This window comes from Bufo bufo, chromosome 3 (genome assembly GCF_905171765.1).
Source record: "Bufo bufo chromosome 3, aBufBuf1.1, whole genome shotgun sequence".
NCBI classification, from domain to species: domain Eukaryota; kingdom Metazoa; phylum Chordata; class Amphibia; order Anura; family Bufonidae; genus Bufo; species Bufo bufo.
Genome location: NC_053391.1, coordinates 4848491 through 4869364, shown reverse-complemented (window position 1 = coordinate 4869364; position 20874 = coordinate 4848491). Strand labels below are relative to the sequence as shown.

Sequence of the window (20874 nt, the reverse complement as noted above, 5' to 3'; positions counted from 1 at the left end):
CCTGGCGGCGGCCATGCTGAATTCTGCTGGAGCGGCCTGATCATTACTTCCTGACCAGTAACAACAGTAAATCTAAGAGTTCTCCTTTATAGAACTGAGAGAATCTCCCTCCCCTCCCCCAGGATTACACACCGCACTCGTGACGCTGGGGATGACACATGTGACCCGTGGTTACTGCCGCGTCTCATATCCTGACTAACTGCATGGAGCAGAGCGATGGCAATAGTTCCTGTATCTTCACTTATATACACTACATGACCTCCTCCTGTTATACCCTGCACTGTCACATTGTATCGTGTACACTGCATGACCCTCCTCCTGTTATACCCTGCACTGTCACATTGTATCGTATACACTGCATGACCTCCTCCTGTTATACCCTGCACTGTCACATTGTATCCTATATACTACATGACCTCCTCCTGTTATACCCTGCACTGTCACATTGTATCGTGTACACTACATGACCTCCTCCTGTTATACCCTGCACTGTCACATTGTATCGTATACACTACATGACCCTCCTCCTGTTATACCCTGCGCTGTCACATTGTATCCTATATACTACATGACCTCCTCCTGTTATACCCTGCACTGTCACATTGTATCGTATACACTACATGACCTTCTCCTGTTATACCCTGCACTGTCACATTGTATCGTATACACTACATGACCTCCTCCTGTTATACCCTGCACTGTCACATTGTATTGTGTACACTACATGACCTCCTCCTGGTATAGCCTGCACTGTCACATTGTATTGTGTACACTACATGACCTCCTCCTGGTATAGCCTGCACTGTCACATTGTATTGTGTACACTACATGACCTCCTCCTGGTATACCCTGCACTGTCACATTGTATCCTGTATACTACATGACCCTCCTCCTGTTATACCCTGCACTGTCACATTGTATCCTATACACTACATGACCTCCTCCTGTTATACCCTGCACTGTCACATTGTATCGTATACACTACATGACCTCCTCCTGGTATTTTGACTTTGCAGTCATCTATATATACACTATAAATCCAGCCCCCAGCCTTGCAGTCTACCATTACCACAGTGTATAACATCCAGCCTCTAGCCATGCAGTCTACCATTACCACAGTGTATAACATCCAGCCTCTAGCCGTGCAGTCTGCCATTACCACAGTGTATAACATCCAGCCTCTAGCCCTGCAGTCTGCCATTACCACAGTGTATAACATCCAGCCTCTAGCCATGCATTACCACAGTGTATAACATCCAGCCTCTAGCCCTGCAGTCTACCATTACCACAGTGTATAACATCCAGCCTCTAGCCATGCAGTCTACCATTACCACAGTGTATAACATCCAGCCTCTAGCCATGCAGCCTGCCATTACCACAGTGTATAACATCCAGCCTCTAGCCATGCAGTCTACCATTACCACAGTGTATAACATCCAGCCTCTAGCCGTGCAGTCTGCCATTACCAGTGTATAACATCCAGCCTCTAGCCGTGCAGTCTACCATTACCGCAGTGTATAACATCCAGCCTATAGCCATGCAGTCTGCCATTACCGCAGTGTATAACATCCAGCCTCTAGCCCTGCAGTCTACCATTACCACAGTGTATAACATCCAGCCTCTAGCCGTGCAGTCTACCATTACCACAGTGTATAACATCCAGCCTCTAGCCGTGCAGTCTACCATTACCACAGTGTATAACATCCAGCCTCTAGCCCTGCAGTCTACCATTACCACAGTGTATAACATCCAGCCTCTAGCAGTGCAGTCTACCATTACCACAGTGTATAACGTTCAGCCTCTAGCCGTGCAGTCTACCATTACCACAGTGTATAACATCCAGCCTCTAGCCGTGCAGTCTGCCATTACCACAGTGTATAACATCCAGCCTCTAGCCATGCAGTCTACCATTACCACAGTGTATAACATCCAGCCTCTAGCCATGCAGTCTGCCATTACCACAGTGTATAACATCCAGCCCCCGGCCATGCAATGGTCTTTACAGACATTGGTGACAGAATGACCCGTAAATGTCTCCCTGAATCCCAGTGTGGTCCTGTAATAGGAGCCACCGCTGCCACAAGTCACTTCCTGAAATATCTTCTCTCCCCTGATATTCCACCGTCACCTTTGAACGGACGGTATTATTGTAAAGTGGACGGAACCACAGCAGCTCGGCCATGAAGTGGAGACCACGTGAAGTTACAGAGTGGGGCCCCTGAGTGCTGAGGAGCAAGTGCATAAAAGTCACCAACGCTCTGCTGACTCCGTAACTGCAGAGTCCAGACCTTCTCTGCCAGGAGCTTCATGGCATGGGTCTCCATGGCCGCTACATGCCAGCCTTCCATCACCAAGCACAATGCCAGGCGTGGGGTGGACGGTGTAAAGCCACCACCACTGGACCCTGGACCAGAGGACACCTCTTCTGTGCAGTGTCCAAGCACACTTCTCTATCTGATGGACGAGTCTGGTCAATGCCAGGAGGACGTTACCTGCCTGCATGGTGCCTGCTGTACAGTCTGGTCAATGCCAGGAGGACATTACCTGCCTGCATGGTGCCTGCTGTACAGTCTGGTCAATGCCAGGAGGACGTTACCTGCCTGCATGGCGCCTGCTGTACAGTCTGGTCAATGCCAGGAGGACGTTACCTGCCTGCATGGTGCCTGCTGTACAGTCTGGTCAATGCCAGGAGGACGTTACCTGCCTGCATGGTGCCCGCTGTACAGTCTGGTCAATGCCAGGAGGACGTTACCTGCCTGCATGGCGCCTGCTGTACAGTCTGGTCAATGCCAGGAGGACGTTACCTGCCTGCATGGCGCCCGCTGTACAGTCTGGTCAATGCCAGGAGGACGTTACCTGCCTGCATGGCGCCTGCTGTACAGTCTGGTCAATGCCAGGAGGACGTTACCTGCCTGCATGGTGCCCGCTGTACAGTCTGGTCAATGCTAGGAGGACGTTACCTGCCTGCATGGCGCCCGCTGTACAGTCTGGTCAATGCCAGGAGGACATTACCTGCCTGCATGGCGCCCGCTGTACAGTCTGGTCAATGCCAGGAGGACGTTGGCGCCCGCTGTACAGTCTGGTCAATGCCAGGAGGACGTTACCTGCCTGCATGGCGCCCGCTGTACAGTCTGGTCAATGCCAGGAGGATGTTGCCTGCCTGCATGGTGCCCGCTGTACAGTCTGGTCAATGCCAGGAGGACGTTACCTGCCTGCATGGTGCCCACTGTACAGTCTGGTCAATGCCAGGGGGACGTTACCTGCCTGCATGGTGCCCGCTGTACAGTCTGGTCAATGCCAGGAGGACGTTACCTGCCTGCATGGCGCCCGCTGTACAGTCTGGTCAATGCCAGGAGGACATTACCTGCCTGCATGGCGCCCGCTGTACAGTCTGGTCAATGCCAGGAGGACGTTGGCGCCCGCTGTACAGTCTGGTCAATGCCAGGAGGAAGTTACCTGCCTGCATGGCGCCCGCTGTACAGTCTGGTCAATGCCAGGGGGACGTTACCTGCCTGCATGGTGCCCGCTGTACAGTCTGGTCAATGCCAGGAGGACGTTACCTGCCTGCATGGCGCCCGCTGTACAGTCTGGTCAATGCCAGGAGGACGTTGCCTGCATGGCGCCCGCTGTACAGTCTGGTCAATGCTAGGAGGACGTTACCTGCCTGCACGGCGCCCGCTGTACAGTCTGGTCAATGCCAGGAGGACGTTACCTGCCTGCATGGCGCCCGCTGTACAGTCTGGTCAATGCCAGGGGGACGTTACCTGCCTGCATGGTGCCCGCTGTACAGTCTGGTCAATGCCAGGAGGACGTTACCTGCCTGCATGGCGCCCGCTGTACAGTCTGGTCAATGCCAGGAGGATGTTGCCTGCATGGCGCCCGCTGTACAGTCTGGTCAATGCCAGGAGGACGTTACCTGCCTGCATGGTGCCCGCTGTACAGTCTGGTCAATGCCAGGAGGACGTTACCTGCCTGCATGGCGCCCGCTGTACAGTCTGGTCAATGCCAGGGGGACGTTACCTGCCTGCATGGTGCCCGCTCTACAGTCTGGTCAATGCCAGGAGGACGTTACCTGCCTGCATGGCGCCCGCTGTACAGTCTGGTCAATGCCAGGAGGACGTTGCCTGCATGGCGCCCGCTGTACAGTCTGGTCAATGCTAGGAGGACGTTACCTGCCTGCATGGTGCCCGCTGTACAGTCTGGTGGAGGAGGGAGGGCTGTTTTATCTGCACACAGGAGCACCCCCCTATGAATGTAGAATGGGAGGTCATAAGCTCCCGGAGGTGGAGGGGTCTTCATGTGCTGTACACCACAGAGTTATTGGATTTGTAGCAGCTTTGGATGTGACAGGAGTATAGATGTCACTTGAGATCAGTTATAACATCTCTTCGTTCTGCAGCAGGTCACCTGGGTTCTCTATTGTACTGTGAATCTGATGGTTTTCGTCTCGGCCTCCCAGGTGGCGCTGCAGTCCAGGCTTTCACCCCCTTGTGTCTGTTTCTGCAGGGAGCAGGCGGTGTCCTCCCTGGGGTTGTGCGTTATCAGCACTCTGAAGAGGGGCTACCCGCTGGAAGATGCCACACACATCGCCTTACGTGAGTCTCCTGCAGAGCATTGCACTTTTACAGCAGAGGGATAAGAAGCCTTACAATGTAATGACCCTCTAGTGTATGAATTAGGCCTCATGCACACGACCTTTGTGTGCATCCGTGGCCGTTGTGCCGTTTTCAATGGGTCCGTAAAAAAATAGGAAAATGCATCGTTTTGCAGCCACATCCGTGATCCGTGTTTCCTGTCTGTCCAAAAAATATGACCTGTCCTATTTTTTTGACGGACAACGGTTCACGGACCCATTCAAGTCAATAGGTCCGTGAAAGAACACGGATGCACACAAGATTGGCATCCGTGATCCGTGGCCGTAGGTTACTTTCATACAGACGGATCCGAAGATCCGTCTGCATAAAAGCTTTTTCAGAGCTGAGTTTTCACTTCGTGAAAACTCATATCCGACAGTATATTCTAACACAGAGGCGTTCCCATAGTGATGGGGACACTTTTAGTTAGAATATACTACGAACTGTGTACATGACTGCTGCTTGGCAGCACCCGATCTCTTACAGGGGGCTGTGATCCGCACAATTAACCCCTCAGGTGCTGCACCTGAGGGGTTAATTGTGCATATCATAGCCCCCTATAAGAGATCAGGGGCTGCCAGGCAGCAGGGGGCAGACCCCCCTCCCTCCCCAGTTTTAATTTTATTGGTGTCCAGTGCGGCCCCTCCCTCCCTCTATTGTATTTTCATTGGTGGCACAGTGTGCGGCCCCCCCTCCCTCCCTCTATTGTATTGTTTTCATTGGTGGCACAGTGTGTGGCCCCCCCTCCCTCTATTGTATTATTTTCATTGGTGGCACAGTGTGCGGCCTCCCCTTACTTAGCAATATTAGAAGCATCATACTTACCTGCTGCGCTATCTGTGACCGGCCGGGAGCTCCTCCTACTGGTAAGTGACAGATCATTAAGCAATGCGCCGCACAGACCTGTCACTTACCAGTATGAGGAGCTTCCGGCCAGACAGCGCAGCAGGTAAGTATGATGCTTCTAATATTGCTAAGTAACCCTGGCAACCAGGACTGCAGTAGCGTCCTGGTTGCCATGGTTACCGATCGGAGCCCCAGCGATTAAACTGGGACTCCGATCGGAACTCTCCGCTGCCACCAATGATCGGGGGGGGGGAGAGGGGAGGCCGCACACTGTGCCACCAATGAAAATAATACAATAGAGGGAGGGGGGGAGGCCGCACACTGTGCCACCAATGAAAATAATACAATGGAGGGAGGGGGGGGCCGAGGGGGGTCTGCCCCCTGCTGCCTGGCAGCCCCTGATCTCTTACAGGGGACTATGATACGCACAATTAACCCCTCAGGTGCGGCACCTGATGGGTTAATTGTGCGGATCACAGCCCCCTGTAAGAGATCGGGTGCTGCCAGGCAGCAGGAGGCAGTGATGTACAAAGTTCTTAGTATATTCTAACTTGAAGCGTCCCCATCACCATGGGAACGCCTCTGTGTTAGAATATACTGTTGGATATGAGTTTCACGATCTAACTCAAATCCGACAGTATATTCTAACATAGAGGCGTTCCGATGGTGATGGGGACGCTTCAAGTTAAAATATACCATCGGACGGATTGGAGAAAACTCTGATCCGATGGTCATGGGCGTCCGCAGAAATTTTCCCAGGGGGGCATAATTTTATTGACATCCATGCTCTGCTTGTTTCTGAGAATGTAATGAAGGGGGGGGGGGGGGGGCATATTCATTATCACAAAGTATAATAACGCATGAGCTGTGCAACGTGATGGAAAAGCTTAAATGGATATTATAAGTGCCAGGAATACAAAGTTGTATCCACGTTGTCATATGTAACTTACAAGCAGATGGTCTGCAGAATACCAGGCCTACCACCAGTATTACCCCTTCATATACCGCCTGCCTGGTCACCCTGACCAGGCGGGCAGGCGGTATATGATTGAAGGGGCAATACTGCCTGGTATATGGACAGCAGAGATGGCATCCTCTGGGCAGTCTATGGTCATCCTTCACCAGCACCCTGACTGCCACCTGCTTGGCCTGGCTCTCATGGCACTTCACTGCCTGCTGCTTCACCCCACACCTAACACTCAGGGTCAGGGAGTGACTCCGTAGTCACACTGTGACACTGACCGACTGTCACTCACTGATAGCCAAGCAGGTGGCAGTCAGGGTGCTTGTTAAGGATGAATTGACCATAGACAGTACTGCCCAGAGGATGCCATATCTGCTGTCCATATAATACCAGTATTGCCCCTTCATATACCGCCTGGTCACCCCACACCTAACACTCAGGGAGTACTCATCAATAAAAACAATAATAGGTTTAATCGTGGCTGCCCACACATCTGGTTCATCAATCAGTCTGGAGATTTAATTTGTGGACGTTCATACAGAAGAAACTGTATATTGTATGGCACAGTGTAGCGGTATACTGTATATTGTGTGGCACAGTGTAGCGGTATACTGTACATTGTGTGGCACAGTGTAGCGGTATACTGTATATTGTGTGGCACAGTGTAGAGGTATACTGTATATTGTGTGGTACAGTGTAGCGGTATACTGTATATTGTGGGGCACAGTGTAGAGGTATACTGTATATTGTGTGGCACAGTGTAGAGGTATACTGTACATTGTGTGGCACAGTGTAGAGGTATACTGTACATTGTGTGGCACAGTGTAGAGGTATACTGTATATTGTGTGGCACAGTGTAGAGGTATACTGTACATTGTGTGGCACAGTGTAGCGGTATACTGTATATTGTGTGGCACAGTGTAGCGGTATACTGTACATTGTGTGGCACAGTGTAGCGGTATACTGTACATTGTGTGGCACAGTGTAGCGGTATACTGTATATTGTGGGGCACAGTGTAGCGGTATACTGTATATTGTGGGGCACTGTGTAGAGGTATACTGTATATTGTGGGGCACTGTGTAGAGGTATACTGTATATTGTGGGGCACAGTGTAGAGGTATACTGTATATTGTGGGGCACAGTGTAGAGGTATACTGTATATTGTGGGGCACAGTGTAGCGGTATACTGTATATTGTGGGGCACAGTGTAGAGGTATACTGTATATTGTGGGGCACAGTGTAGAGGTATACTGTATATTGTGGGGCACTGTGTAGAGGTATACTGTATATTGTGGGGCACTGTGTAGAGGTATACTGTATATTGTGGGGCACAGTGTAGAGGTATACTGTATATTGTGGGGCACAGTGTAGAGGTATACTGTACATTGTGGGGCACAGTGTAGAGGTATACTGTATATTGTGGGGCACAGTGTAGAGGTATACTGTATATTGTGGGGCACAGTGTAGAGGTATACTGTATATTGTGGGGCACAGTGTAGCGGTATACTGTATATTGTGGGGCACAGTGTAGCGGTATACTGTATATTGTGGGGCACAGTGTAGCGGTATACTGTATATTGTGGGGCACAGTGTAGCGGTATACTGTATATTGTGGGGCACAGTGTAGCGGTATACTGTATATTGTGGGGCACAGTGTAGCGGTATACTGTATATTGTGGGGCACAGTGTAGCGGTATACTGTATATTGTGGGGCACAGTGTAGCGGTACACTGTATATTGTGGGGCACAGTGTAGAGGTATACTGTATATTGTGGGGCACAGTGTAGAGGTATACTGTATATTGTGGGGCACAGTGTAGAGGTATACTGTATATTGTGGGGCACAGTGTAGAGGTATACTGTATATTGTGGGGCACAGTGTAGAGGTATACTGTATATTGTGGGGCACAGTGTAGAGGTATACTGTATATTGTGGGGCACAGTGTAGCGGTATACTGTATATTGTGGGGCACAGTGTAGCGGTATACTGTATATTGTGGGGCACAGTGGATGCTATATGTGTATAACAAACATATTTCACATGAACACTTACAGTTACTTGGCCCTTGGGGATCTCGGACGCCACTTCCACACTTTGGCCGGGGGCTCGGTGGAGCTGATGTTGTGTTTTATCCTAATGAGAAAGGGCAGAGGGATAGCAGAGCAGGGAGAGGCTGGTGCTGCTACTAGGGGGTCATACCATGGGGGAGTAATAAAGCCCACCATAATGCCCCCCCCCCCCCCCCCCCCCCCCCCCGTAGTAATAATTCTCCTTATAATGTGACAGTGCAAAAAATACCCTCTTCTAATGACCCCAGTTGAGGTAATGTCCCCATAGTGCCCCCATAATGTGCCAGTATAAAATACCCCTATATAGTGCCCCCAGTAAATGCCGCATAGTGCTCCTCTCCCCCCTTCCTCCTAATGCCCCCATAATGTACCAGTATAAAATGCCCCATATATAGTGCCCCAGTAGATGCCCTCAGTGTACCTTATAATTTGCAAGCATAAAATACCCCTTCTTAGTGCCCCCCATAGATGACCCCATAGTATTCCTCTCCCCTTTCCCCATAGTACCCACCATAATGTGTCCCAGTATAAAATACTACTGTACAGAGCCCTCCATATAACATACCACTTCTTTGTAGCCTCGCCCTCAGTAGATTCCCCTATAGTGCCCACCAATAATGTGTTGGCAAGAAGTGCCCCCCAATAATGTGCCAGTAAAAAGTGCCCCCAATGATGCCCCCCCCGGGCCCCGGCCTTAATGTCACATTTCTCCCCCTCCATGTCACGTGAGCCGTCATCACCCCCTTCTTTTTACATCACCCTCTTTGCGTCACATTATTTCTTCCCCCCTCCATCATGGCAGCACACTTCCCACCCGTGACCCTCCACCCCCCTTCACCCCTTCCTGAATGGCACATTTCTCCCCCTCGGGCTCGGGCCCCTCCATGGGCCAGTGTCAGCAACACATCTCCCCCCCCCCCAGGCACATTTCTCCCATTCCATCTCATGGGCCAGACCAGTGGCAGACATGGGATCCATGTGGATGGAGTGGGAGAGATGTGCCTGGGGGGGGAGAGATGTGCTGCTGACACTGCCATCTTCCACCATGTCATCATGATCCATGCCGATGGTATAATAGGGACTCCTGACTTTACATTGAAAGTCAATGGGGACGGATCCTTTTGCAATTGCACCATATTGTGTCAACGTCAAACGGATCCGTCCCCATTGACTTGCATTGTAATTCAGGGCGGATCCGTTTGGCTCCGCACGGCCAGGCGGACACCAAAACGACTGTTTTTTCATGTCCGTGGATCCTCCAAAAATCAAGGAAGACCCACGGATGAAAAAACGGTCACGGACCTACAGACCCCGTTTTTGCGGACCTTAAAAAAAAAAACTGTCGTGTGCATGAGGCCTTAAGTACAGAGCATCGCACAGGAATGGGCTCGGACGTAGAGTTACAGTGCAGAGCATTGCACTGTAATGACTATAGTGGAGGGCTGCAGAGCATTGCACTGTAATGACTATAGTGGAGGGCTGCAGAGCATTGCACTGTAATGACTATAGTGGAGGGCTGCAGAGCATTGCACTGTAATGACTATAGTGGAGGGCTGCAGAGCATTGCACTGTAATGACTATAGTGGAGGGCTGCAGAGCATTGCACTGTAATGACTATAGTGGAGGGCTGCAGAGCATTGCACTGTAATGACTATAGTGGAGGGCTGCAGAGCATTGCACTGTAATGACTATAGTGGAGGGATGCAGAGCATTGCACCGTAATGACTATAGTGGAGGGATGCAGAGCATTGCACCGTAATGACTATAGTGGAGGGATGCAGAGCATTGCACCGTATTGACTATAGTGGAGGGATGCAGAGCATTGCACCGTAATGACTATAGTGGAGGGATGCAGAGCATTGCACCGTAATGACTATAGTGGAGGGATGCAGAGCATTGCACCGTAATGACTATAGTGGAGGGCTGCAGAGCATTGCGCTGTAATGACTATAGTGGAGGGCTGCAGAGCATTGCACTGTAATGTCTGGTAAGGAGGAGTCTAGAGCGTCGCCCCCGGGGGTATAGGGGTGCGGAGCGTCGCCCCCCCGGGGGGTATAGGGGTGCGGAGCGTCGCCTGTCTTTGTTGTGGGGGTCTCTTCCACGTCGCTGAGCCCGCTGTCCCGTCTGCTTTCTTCCAGGCACGGTGCGGCGGTTCCTGGAGTCTCACGGATCGGCGCTGGATAAAGTGGTGTTTGCAGTGACGGAGCAGGAGGAGGTGCGATTTGTGTTTCCAGCACCCGCTGTGAGGCGCGAGGTACTGAGCGCTGCCTCCCGTGCACGTGTCCCTGACCTGGGTAATATTTTTCTCTTCCAGGCCACGTACCTGCATCTGCTTCCGCTCTACTTCCCCCGGTCCCTCGAGGAGGAGCAGAACTCCCTGCCCCTGTTGCCCCCAGATATTGGGAATGCGGAGGGAGAACCTATCGTTCCGGAGCGACAGATCCGGATCTGCGAGAAGCCGGGCGCGCATGAAGGTGAGGGCGCACAGCCTCCACTATTTATCACAGCAGCCAGGGTGGGGCGTCTAATCCTGATGTCCTCTGTGCTGCAGACAATTCGGAGGAGGATGAGGGTCTGGGGCACGATCTGGCTCTCATCGGCTCGCACGCATTTGCACGTATGGAAGGCGACGTGGACAAGCAGCGGCGACTGGCACTGCAGGGGCACATGTCCGGCCTCGCTCTACAGAAGCAGCACCAGCGGAAGTGAGTCCAACACACTGGGGGCCACAGCAAGGCTGACCTCTGCGATCGACTGGAGTCCCCCTTTAATCACTGAAGAGTTCTGATATAAATCTGCATAAAGTCTGTCTCGTGGTTTTCAAAATCTCTGCTTGCTGTCAGTGTCGGCATTCATTTCTTACATTCAGCGACTGAAATGCCTTCCTGATCTAGTACATCTCACAGCTGAGGTCTTGTTACAGTGTATGCTCTGTGAGATGCACAAGTCTCCCTTCTGTCCTGATAGTTTGTTACATTGTATCAGTGCAGGAAATTGAGTCTGCGCTGCAGTTGTAGCAAACCCTCAGCTGTTAGAAGTTTTCGGTCTGCTCAGTATGGCCCTATTCACTGATAGCCAGCAGAGATCCTGAAAATGGTGAGGAACTGAAACACAAAGGGGGAGATTTATCAAACTGGTGTAAAGTAGAACCAATCAGATTCCTCCTTTAATTTTAGACAGCAGTTTTGCACCACAAGAGCTGACAATCCACCTGCGGCACCCTCTGTCACATCGCGCTCACTCCTCTTCTCTCTTCCTCAGTTACAATCGCTGGCTGTCTCGGGCGCGGACAGAAGACCTCTCGGACATCGCCGCTCTGAAGGCGTTGTACCAGTCCGGTGAGTCTCGCGGTCTGACACATTGGGGGAGGGGTCACCGGAGAATGGCGGTCCTTTTCCTCGCTGACACCTTCTTCTTTGTTTCAGGCGTGGATAACTGCGGCCGCACCGTCATCGTCATTGTGGGACGGAACATTCCCGTCCCGCTCATCGACATGGAGAAGGTATGTAGACACGAAGGGGCAGTGGCCCCCGGTATATGGGCCCCAAACTGGAGGACCTGAACTGCCAGGGCCAAAGGTCACACAGGAGAGGGACACACAGGGGGATCCCAGCTGATGCATGTGCCCCTGTGTTCTAGATTGTATGATGGCGGTAAGTGTGCCCCTGCCTTCTAGACTGTGTGATGGCGGTAAGTGTGCCCCTGTGTTCCAGACTGTGTGATGGCGGTAAGTGTGCCCGTGCGTTCTAGACTGTGTGATGGCGGTAAGTGTGCCCGTGTGTTCTAGACTGTGTGATGGCGGTAAGTGTGCCCGTGTGTTCTAGACTGTGTGATGGCGGTAAGTGGGCCCCTGTCTTCTAGATTGTGTGATGGCGGTAAGTGTGCCCGTGTGTTCTGGACTGTGTGATGGCGGTAAGTGTGCCCCTGCGTTCTAGGCTGTGTGATGGCGGTAAGTGTGCCCCTGCCTTCTAGGCTGTGTGATGGCGGTAAGTGTGCCCGTGCCTTCTAGGCTGTGTGATGGCGGTAAGTGTGCCCCTGCGTTCTAGACTGTGTGATGGCGGTAAGTGTGCCCCTGCCTTCTAGACTGTGTGATGGCGGTAAGTGTGCCCCTGTCTTCTAGACTGTGTGATGGCGGTAAGTGTGCCCCTGTCTTCTAGACTGTGTGATGGCGGTAAGTGTGCCCCTGCCTTCTAGACTGTGTGATGGCGGTAAGTGTGCCCCTGTCTTCTAGACTGTGTGATGGCGGTAAGTGTGCCCCTGCCTTCTAGACTGTGTGATGGCGGTAAGTGTGCCCGTGCCTTCTAGGCTGTGTGATGGCGGTAAGTGTGCCCGTGCCTTCTAGATTGTGTGATGGCGGTAAGTGTGCCCCTGCCTTCTAGACTGTGTGATGGCGGTAAGTGTGCCCCTGCCTTCTAGATTGTGTGATGGCGGTAAGTGTGCCCCTGCCTTCTAGACTGTGTGATGGCGGTAAGTGTGCCCCTGCGTTCTAGATTGTGTGATGGCGGTAAGTGTGCCCGTGTGTTCTAGACTGTGTGATGGCGGTAAGTGTGCCCCTGCCTTCTAGATTGTGTGATGGCGGTAAGTGTGCCCCTGTGTTCTAGACTGTGTGATGGCGGTAAGTGTGCCCCTGCCTTCTAGACTGTGTGATGGCGGTAAGTGTGCCCGTGCCTTCTAGGCTGTGTGATGGCGGTAAGTGTGCCCCTGCGTTCTAGATTGTGTGATGGCGGTAAGTGTGCCCCTGCCTTCTAGACTGTGTGATGGCGGTAAGTGTGCCCCTGCCTTCTAGATTGTGTGATGGCGGTAAGTGTGCCCCTGCCTTCTAGACTGTGTGATGGCGGTAAGTGTGCCCGTGTGTTCTAGACTGTGTGATGGCGGTAAGTGTGCCCCTGCCTTCTAGATTGTGTAATGGCGGTAAGTGTGCCCCTGTGTTCTAGACTGTATGATGGCGGTAAGTGTGCCCCTGCCTTCTAGACTGTGTGATGGCGGTAAGTGTGCCCGTGTGTTCTAGACTGTGTGATGGCGGTAAGTGTGCCCGTGTGTTCTAGACTGTGTGATGGCAGTAAGTGTGCCCCTGTGTTGGTTCTCGCTCCGCCTAGTGGCATGGGGGCAGGGGATGCAGGTGGTCGCTCAGGGGTCTCGGAAGCAATGTGACGGTAGAGAAGGGCTCCCCTCTGGCACACGCTTCGTCATACTACACGTAACCTGCGTGTTCCTCCTCCCCGCCAGGCCCTGCTGTACTTCATCCACATGATGGACCACGTGGCCACCAAGGATTACGTCCTGGTGTATTTTCACACCCTGACCGGCGAGCACAACCACCTGGACTCCGACTTCCTGAAAACCGTGTACGACGTTGTGGACGCCAAGTGAGTGACCCCATCCCCCGCCATTAGTCCGTCCTGGGGCGCTGCACTGACAGTCCCTCTGCATGTCCCCCTATCTCCACCAGGAGGCGCAGTGATCACGTCACATTACCCGGGGAGATATGGACACAGTGGTTATTTAAAGGGCCAGTGCAGATTTATTTACCAATTTTAACTGGGCTTAACCATTTCATGACTGGGACATCTTATGGGGGTACAATAGGAGCTTTAACTGGAACCAGATAGGAATTGAAGATCCCCATATTAGGTGGGGAAGGGGTCACCCTGCATGAGACAAACATATCCACAGGACCCCCCATGTCTGGAGAATGGGGACCCCCTGACCCCGGGGTGGTAGGAGGCTGTGACGTGGACATGTGTGCCACTTTACTGGGGTTTAGGAGGGGCGAGCAGGGAACGCCCATTGTCCTGCAATAAGACTGTGTAATGCTGAGGAACCTAGGAGCCTAGAAGAAAGTTGCAGAAGTCTTTAAGATTGGACACCGCCCCTTTAAGGGGACATTCTGTGCTATGTAGTTCTCGTTTTTTCTGCCGGTTCCGCTGATGTAAATGTCTTCACTTTTGTCAGGTATAAGAAGAACTTGAAGGCTGTTTTCTTTGTCCACCCAACGTTTCGTTCTAAGGTGAGTCAGGCTATTTTGCAGCAGTGCAGTAAGTGGAGTTCAGGCCGGTTCTAGAGGTTCCTTCAGAGTTCTCACCTCCTGTGATCTTGGGGAAGAAATCACCAGATTTTGGTTCACGCTGTAGTAACGCATCCGTCACCAGAGCGGGTGAAGCCTCCGACCAGGACAATATGGAGGATGGTGCGGCATCCCACAGAGGGCAATATACCGGCATGTACGATATACTGCGGTATTAAGAAACGGCGATATGGCGGCATTACTGTTTCTTAATTACCAGCACTGATCGCGGCATGGACTGATGAAACGCAGCTGCAAGTCAGCCGGCAGCACGGGGCCTCAGGTGTCGGGCTCAGCTCATAAGGCTGCTCCATGCCTTCCACAGAAGCCATGTCGGTGGTCATTAAGGGGTTAAATTAACGTAACGCCCCGACAATTTTTTGCCCTTTAGAGTAGGGTTTCCTGTAAGCTGTAGGATTTACTCGCCGTTGCTTGGTGCGGTCCTCCGCCCGACCTCCCACTGACCCCCGATCTGTGATTGATATGATGACATGCAAATCTGAATCTCTTCTCCTCGCCAGCGCTCGGAATCGGAGCACGTTCCAGACTCGGCAGATCTCTGCTTCATATTCTGTTTCAAACTGGTCCAGAAATTAAAAATAAAAATTTTCACCCGCCCAAACCGCAATGATCATCCCGCCAGATCTTCCTGGCGGCTTCCACTAGTCAATGTGTCTTTAAGGAGAACCAGCTGTGACCCTGGATCTCAGCCCCTGCTCCCGTTCACTGGCGGGATTGTGCCGGAGATACTGTGCAACGAATAAGGGTCTTAAGTGTTACTTCTATGTAGTGAAGGGCATCCTTCTAGAGATGGGAAGCTTGTAGGTAATGGCCACCACTAGCCAACATGGTGACACCAACACGTTCCTGCAGCTCCATGACCTTCAGCAGTCTGTCAGGTGGTCGTAGGGGTGTTAGGGAGCTAAGATAGGATTCTTCGTGTAAACGGAGGAGGTAACAGGGTTAGTAGGGAGCGAAGACAAGATTTATTAAAGGGGTTTTCCAAGATTTTGATACTGATGACCAATTCTAGGTCACCAGTATCTTATCTGTGGGGGTCTGACACCCCCCATCCCCCCGATCGCTGTACATTGTAGAGCGGTTATGCATGGTATTACACTCAACCACATTGAAGTGAAGTGAGCGCGATACAGCCGCTATACAATGTACGGCGCTGTGCTTGGTGAGCAGGGAGAATGCCGCGGTACTCACATGACCGCCGGCGCCTTCTCAAATATCTGAGCGGCGGGGGTCCCAGGTGTCGGACCACGTCCGATCAGAAACTGATGACCTATCCTGAGTATAGGTCATAAGTATCAAAATCTTGGAAAACCCCTTTAATGGTAGACAAGAGAACAGGGTGTGAGTGACCTCAGACATGATCCATTGTATTATGGAAACAGAGTGATTTCAGGGAGCTAAGACATGATCTGTTGTAGGACAGGAAATAAGGTAATAGGGATGTTAGGGAGCTAAGATAAGATCCAGTGTATGAAAGGAATAGGGATGTTAGGGAGCTAAGATAAGATCCAGTGTATGAAAGGAATAGGGATGTTAGGGAGCTAAGATAAGATCCAGTGTATCAAAGGAGTAGGAATAGGGATGTTAGGGAGCTAAGACAAGATCCAGTGTATCAAAGGAGTAGGAATAGGGATGTTAGGGAGCTAAGACGAGATCCAGTGTAAGAAAGGAGTAGTATTAGGGATGTTAGGAAGATAAGATCCAGTGTATCAAAGGAGTAGTAGTAAGGATGTTAGGGAGCTAAGACAAGATCCAGTGTATGAAAGGAGTAGTATTAGGGATGTTAGGGAGCTAAGATAAGATCCAGTGTATGAAAGGAGTAGTATTAGGGATGTTAGGGAGCTAAGATAAGATCCAGTGTATGAAAGGAGTAGTAATAGGGATGTTAGGGAGCTAAGATATGATCCAGTGTATGAAAGGAGTAGTATTAGGGATGTTAGGGAGCTAAGATGAGATCCAGTGTATGAAAGGAGTAGGAATACGGATGTTAGGGAGCTAAGATGAGATCCAGTGTATGAAAGGAGTAGGAATAGGGATGTTAGGGAGCTAAGACGAGATCCAGTGTATGAAAGGAGTAGGAATAGGGATGTTAGGGAGCTAAGACTAGATCCAGTGTATGAAAGGAGTAGGAATAGGGATGTTAGGGAGCTAAGACTAGATCCAGTGTATGAAAGGAGTAGGAATAGGGATGTTAGGGAGCTAAGACTAGATCCAGTGTATGAAAGGAGTAGGAATAGGGATGTTAGGGAGCTAAGACTAGATCCAGTGTATGAAAGGAGTAGGAATAGGGATGTTAGGGAGCTAAGATGAGATCCAGTGTATGAAAGGAGTAGGAATAGGGATGTTAGGGAGCTAAGTCAATATTGTAGTAACAGAAGAGGGGCTATTAGGGATGTGTGAGAGCTAAGAGGGGATCCATTGTAGGAATGGAACACCAAGTGATCTTAGGGAGCTGCGAAAAGATGTGTTGTAGGAAAAGAACAAAAGGTAATAGGAGCGTGAGGGGGCCAAGACGAGATCTATTATATGAAAAAGGAAATAGGATGTGAAGAAGGTTAGGTGGAAAGGGTCACAAGGCTGTTATGGAGTTATACAGTAGGCAATAAAAATGTGAGGGGGCTAATATGGAATTCATTGTGTGAAGGGAATACAAAGGGATTTAGGGAGCTAAGATGATATCTGTTGGAGGAAAGGAACAAAAAGTAGTAGGGGTGGGAGGGAGCAAAGATATGATCCACTGCATGAAAGGAGTAGAAGTAACAGAGTTGTTGGGGAGCGAAGACAAGATTAAAGGGGTTGTCCAAGTTATTATATTGATGACCCATCCTCAGAATGGGTCATCAATATCCGATTGGCAGGGGTCTGACACCCGGCACTCCCGCGATCTGGTTGAAGAGAAGCCGCACACCGTGCCAACGTTTCCTTCTCTTCATTGTTTACCAGCTTGCTGTCGCAACAGCAGCGTTGGGCCGGTGTAACTACAAGAAGCCATCACTTCTATGGGACGCCTCATTCCTATTTAATTGTATAGGAATGAGCTGTTCCCATTGCAACGGCGAGCAGGTAAACAATGAAGAGAAGGCAGCGCTGGCACGACGTGCGGCTTCTCTTCAGCAAGCTGATGGCGGGATTGCCGGGTGTCAGACCCCCGCCGATCCGTTATTAATGGCCTATCCTGAGGATACGTCATCAGTAAAATAACTTTGACAACCCCTTTAAGTGCATTAACAGAAGTTTTGGGGTATTAGGGATGTGAGAGAGCTAAGATGGTATTGGGCCAGAAAATACACTGCTCAAAAAAATAAAGGGAACACTTAAACAACACAATGTAACTCCAAGTCAATCGCACTTCTGTGACATCAAACTGTCCACTTAGGAAGCAACACTGAGTGACAATCAATTTCACATGGGATAGACAACAGGTGGAAATTATAGGCAATTAGCAAGACCCCCCCAATAAAGGAGTGGTTCTGCAGGTGGTGACCACAGACCACTTCTCAGTTCCTATGCTTCCTGGCTGATGTTTTGGTCACTTGAATGCTGGCGGTGCTTTCACTCTAGTGGTAGCATGAGACGGAGTCTACAACCCACACAAGTGGCTCAGGTAGTGCAGCTTATCCAGGATGGCACATCAATGCGAGCTGTGGCAAGAAGGTTTGCTGTGTCTGTCAGCGTAGTGTCCAGAGCATGGAGGCGCTACCAGGAGACAGGCCAGTACATCAGGAGACGTGGAGGAGGCCGTAGGAGGGCAACAACCCAGCAGCAGGACCGCTACCTCCGCCTTTGTGCAAGGAGGAACAGGAGGAGCACTGCCAGAGCCCTGCAAAATGACCTCCAGCAGGCCACAAATGTGCATGTGTCTGCTCAAACAGTCAGAAACAGATTCCATGAGGGTGATATGAGGGCCCGACGTCCACAGGTGGGGGTTGTGCTTACAGCCCAACACCGTGCAGGACGTTTGGCATTTGCCAGAGAACACCAAGATTGGCAAATTGGCCACTGGCGCCCTGTGCTCTTCACAGATGAAAGCAGGTTCACACTGAGCACATGTGACAGACGTGACAGAGTCTGGAGACGCCGTGGAGAACGTTCTGCTGCCTGCAACATCCTCCAGCATGACCGGTTTGGCATTGGGTCAGTAATGGTGTGGGGTGGCATTTCTTTGGAGGGCCGCACAGCCCTCCATGTGCTCGCCAGAGGTAGCCTGACTGCCATTAGGTACCGAGATGAGATCCTCAGACCCCTTGTGAGACCATATGCTGGTGCGGTTGGCCCTGGGTTCCTCCTAATGCAAGACAATGCTAGACCTCATGTGGCTGGAGTGTGTCAGCAGTTCCTGCAAGACGAAGGCATTGATGCTATGGACTGGCCCGCCCGTTCCCCAGACCTGAATCCAATTGAGCACATCTGGGACATCATGTCTCGCTCTATCCACCAACGTCACGTTGCACCACAGACTGTCCAGGAGTTGGCAGATGCTTTAGTCCAGGTCTGGGAGGAGATCCCTCAGGAGCATGCACAGGCGTTGTAGGGAGGTCATACAGGCACGTGGAGGCCACACACACTACTGAGCCTCATTTTGACTTGTTTTAAGGACATTACATCAAAGTTGGATCAGCCTGTAGTGTGTTTTTCCACTTTAATTTTGAGTGTGACTCCAAATCCAGACCTCCATGGGTTAAAAAATTTGATTTCCATTTTTTTTATTTTTGTGTGATTTTGTTGTCAGCACATTCAACTATGTAAAGAACAAAGTATTTCAGAAGAATATTTAATTAACTCAGATCTAGGATGTGTTATTTTTGTGTTCCCTTTATTTTTTTGAGCAGTGTATATATAGGAAGTGACTACAAGATTTACTTTAAGAAAGGAACACCTGGTAATTGTGGTGTCAGGGAGCTAAGACTGGAGGTGTTATATGAAAGGAGTAGGAATAGGGTTGTTAGGGAGCTAAGACTGGAGGTGTTATATGAAAGGAGTAGGAATAGGGTTGTTAGGGAGCTAAGACTGGAGGTGTTATATGAAAGGAGTAGGAATAGGGTTGTTAGGGACCTAAGACAAGAATTATTATTTGAAAGAGGAGAATATGGGTGTGGAGGGAGCAAGGATGAGATCCATTGTGGAAAGGAAGCACAGTGGTGTTAGGGAGCGAAGACCATATTCACTGTACAGAAGGTAATGTGGGCACGAGGAAGCGGAGACAATGAAAGGTAATGGACTTGTGAAGGAGCTTTACTGCGCAAACAGAATCGGTCCAAGATGGCAAGACGGGATTTGTTGTATGAAAGGAACAAGAGCTAATCTGGAGTGTGAGGAATGCAGAAAAAAGACCAAGAGAAGGTGTCTGGGATGTCAGGGAGCCGAGGCAAGATTCATCGCAGGAAAGGACTGAGGGAGCTTAGATGTGATCTGCAGTATAAGAGGCAGTAATGTTGTAAGCATATAATGTGTATACAACATGGGCAGCAGTTCTCTGGGAATGGTATTTTGTCGGGTACTTTATAATCTATTAGTACGTAATAGACCATGGGTCAGACGCAGCTACTGGAATCTGGCGGTGATCAGGGAGCGCCGTGTTACATGTTACATTAGAGCTCCCTAATATCCGTTTTTTTGCAGGAATTGTCTTTTTTTAAACTGTATTTGTTTTTTGTTTTTGTGTCTTTTTCTGCTGATCTTTTACATATTTGTATTTGGGATTTTACTTTAATTGTAATGTTGGAGTCACATTTGTAATCTGTGCATTACATTAACTGATGAAGCTCCGGCGTGACTGATGGCGAGGAGGAGCGGAGGCGCGCGCGCAGTATGTCTCCAGCCAGACGCGAAGGCTGCGGCTCATGTCTGTTACTGCCGTTATGTAATGCCTTGCAGGTCGCAGAGGTTTAATTAGAGCAATAAAAGCTGTGCAAGGTTAACAGACGGCTCTTGATGTTGACTCTTGATGGCACCTTTTGGCAGAAAACATTGGCTTGATTCAGCTCAGAGATCGCTTTGTGCCAAAAGGTGCCAAGTGGTGATGTTGACTCCATGTGATGATGTGAGGTTTGAGGTCAGCCAGACGGCTCTGCAGAGAAGAAGCCTTTCCATATTTTGTGGGCACGGATACTAATCCTGTGTGTTCTCGCAAGGTCGAGCTCGGTCAAGTGTCATTTTAATGTAGACCTGTAATGTAGACCTGTGCCTTGGAAAGAGTGGTAACCAAAGCTGGATTGCATGCCTGGAAAGATCAGATGTTCATAAGTAGGAAGTGTCTGAGGGGAAGAAGCAAATAG

The 20874-nt window shown here is 50.5% G+C and overlaps 1 protein-coding gene across 3 annotated transcripts in view; it reads left to right on the top strand.

Moving 5' to 3' along the window:
• Nucleotides 1-20874, top strand: part of GDAP2 (ganglioside induced differentiation associated protein 2) — a 35946-nt gene that overhangs the window by 5699 nt on the left and 9373 nt on the right. For all 3 annotated transcript variants that reach the window (XM_040422792.1, XM_040422790.1, XM_040422789.1), the window contains 8 exons: nucleotides 4507-4595; nucleotides 10653-10729; nucleotides 10829-10988; nucleotides 11066-11219; nucleotides 11776-11852; nucleotides 11940-12016; nucleotides 13741-13880; nucleotides 14467-14521. In XM_040422792.1, the coding sequence (XP_040278726.1) occupies nucleotides 4507-4595; nucleotides 10653-10729; nucleotides 10829-10988; nucleotides 11066-11219; nucleotides 11776-11852; nucleotides 11940-12016; nucleotides 13741-13880; nucleotides 14467-14521 (829 nt within the window). The remainder of the gene's footprint in view (nucleotides 1-4506; nucleotides 4596-10652; nucleotides 10730-10828; nucleotides 10989-11065; nucleotides 11220-11775; nucleotides 11853-11939; nucleotides 12017-13740; nucleotides 13881-14466; nucleotides 14522-20874) is intronic.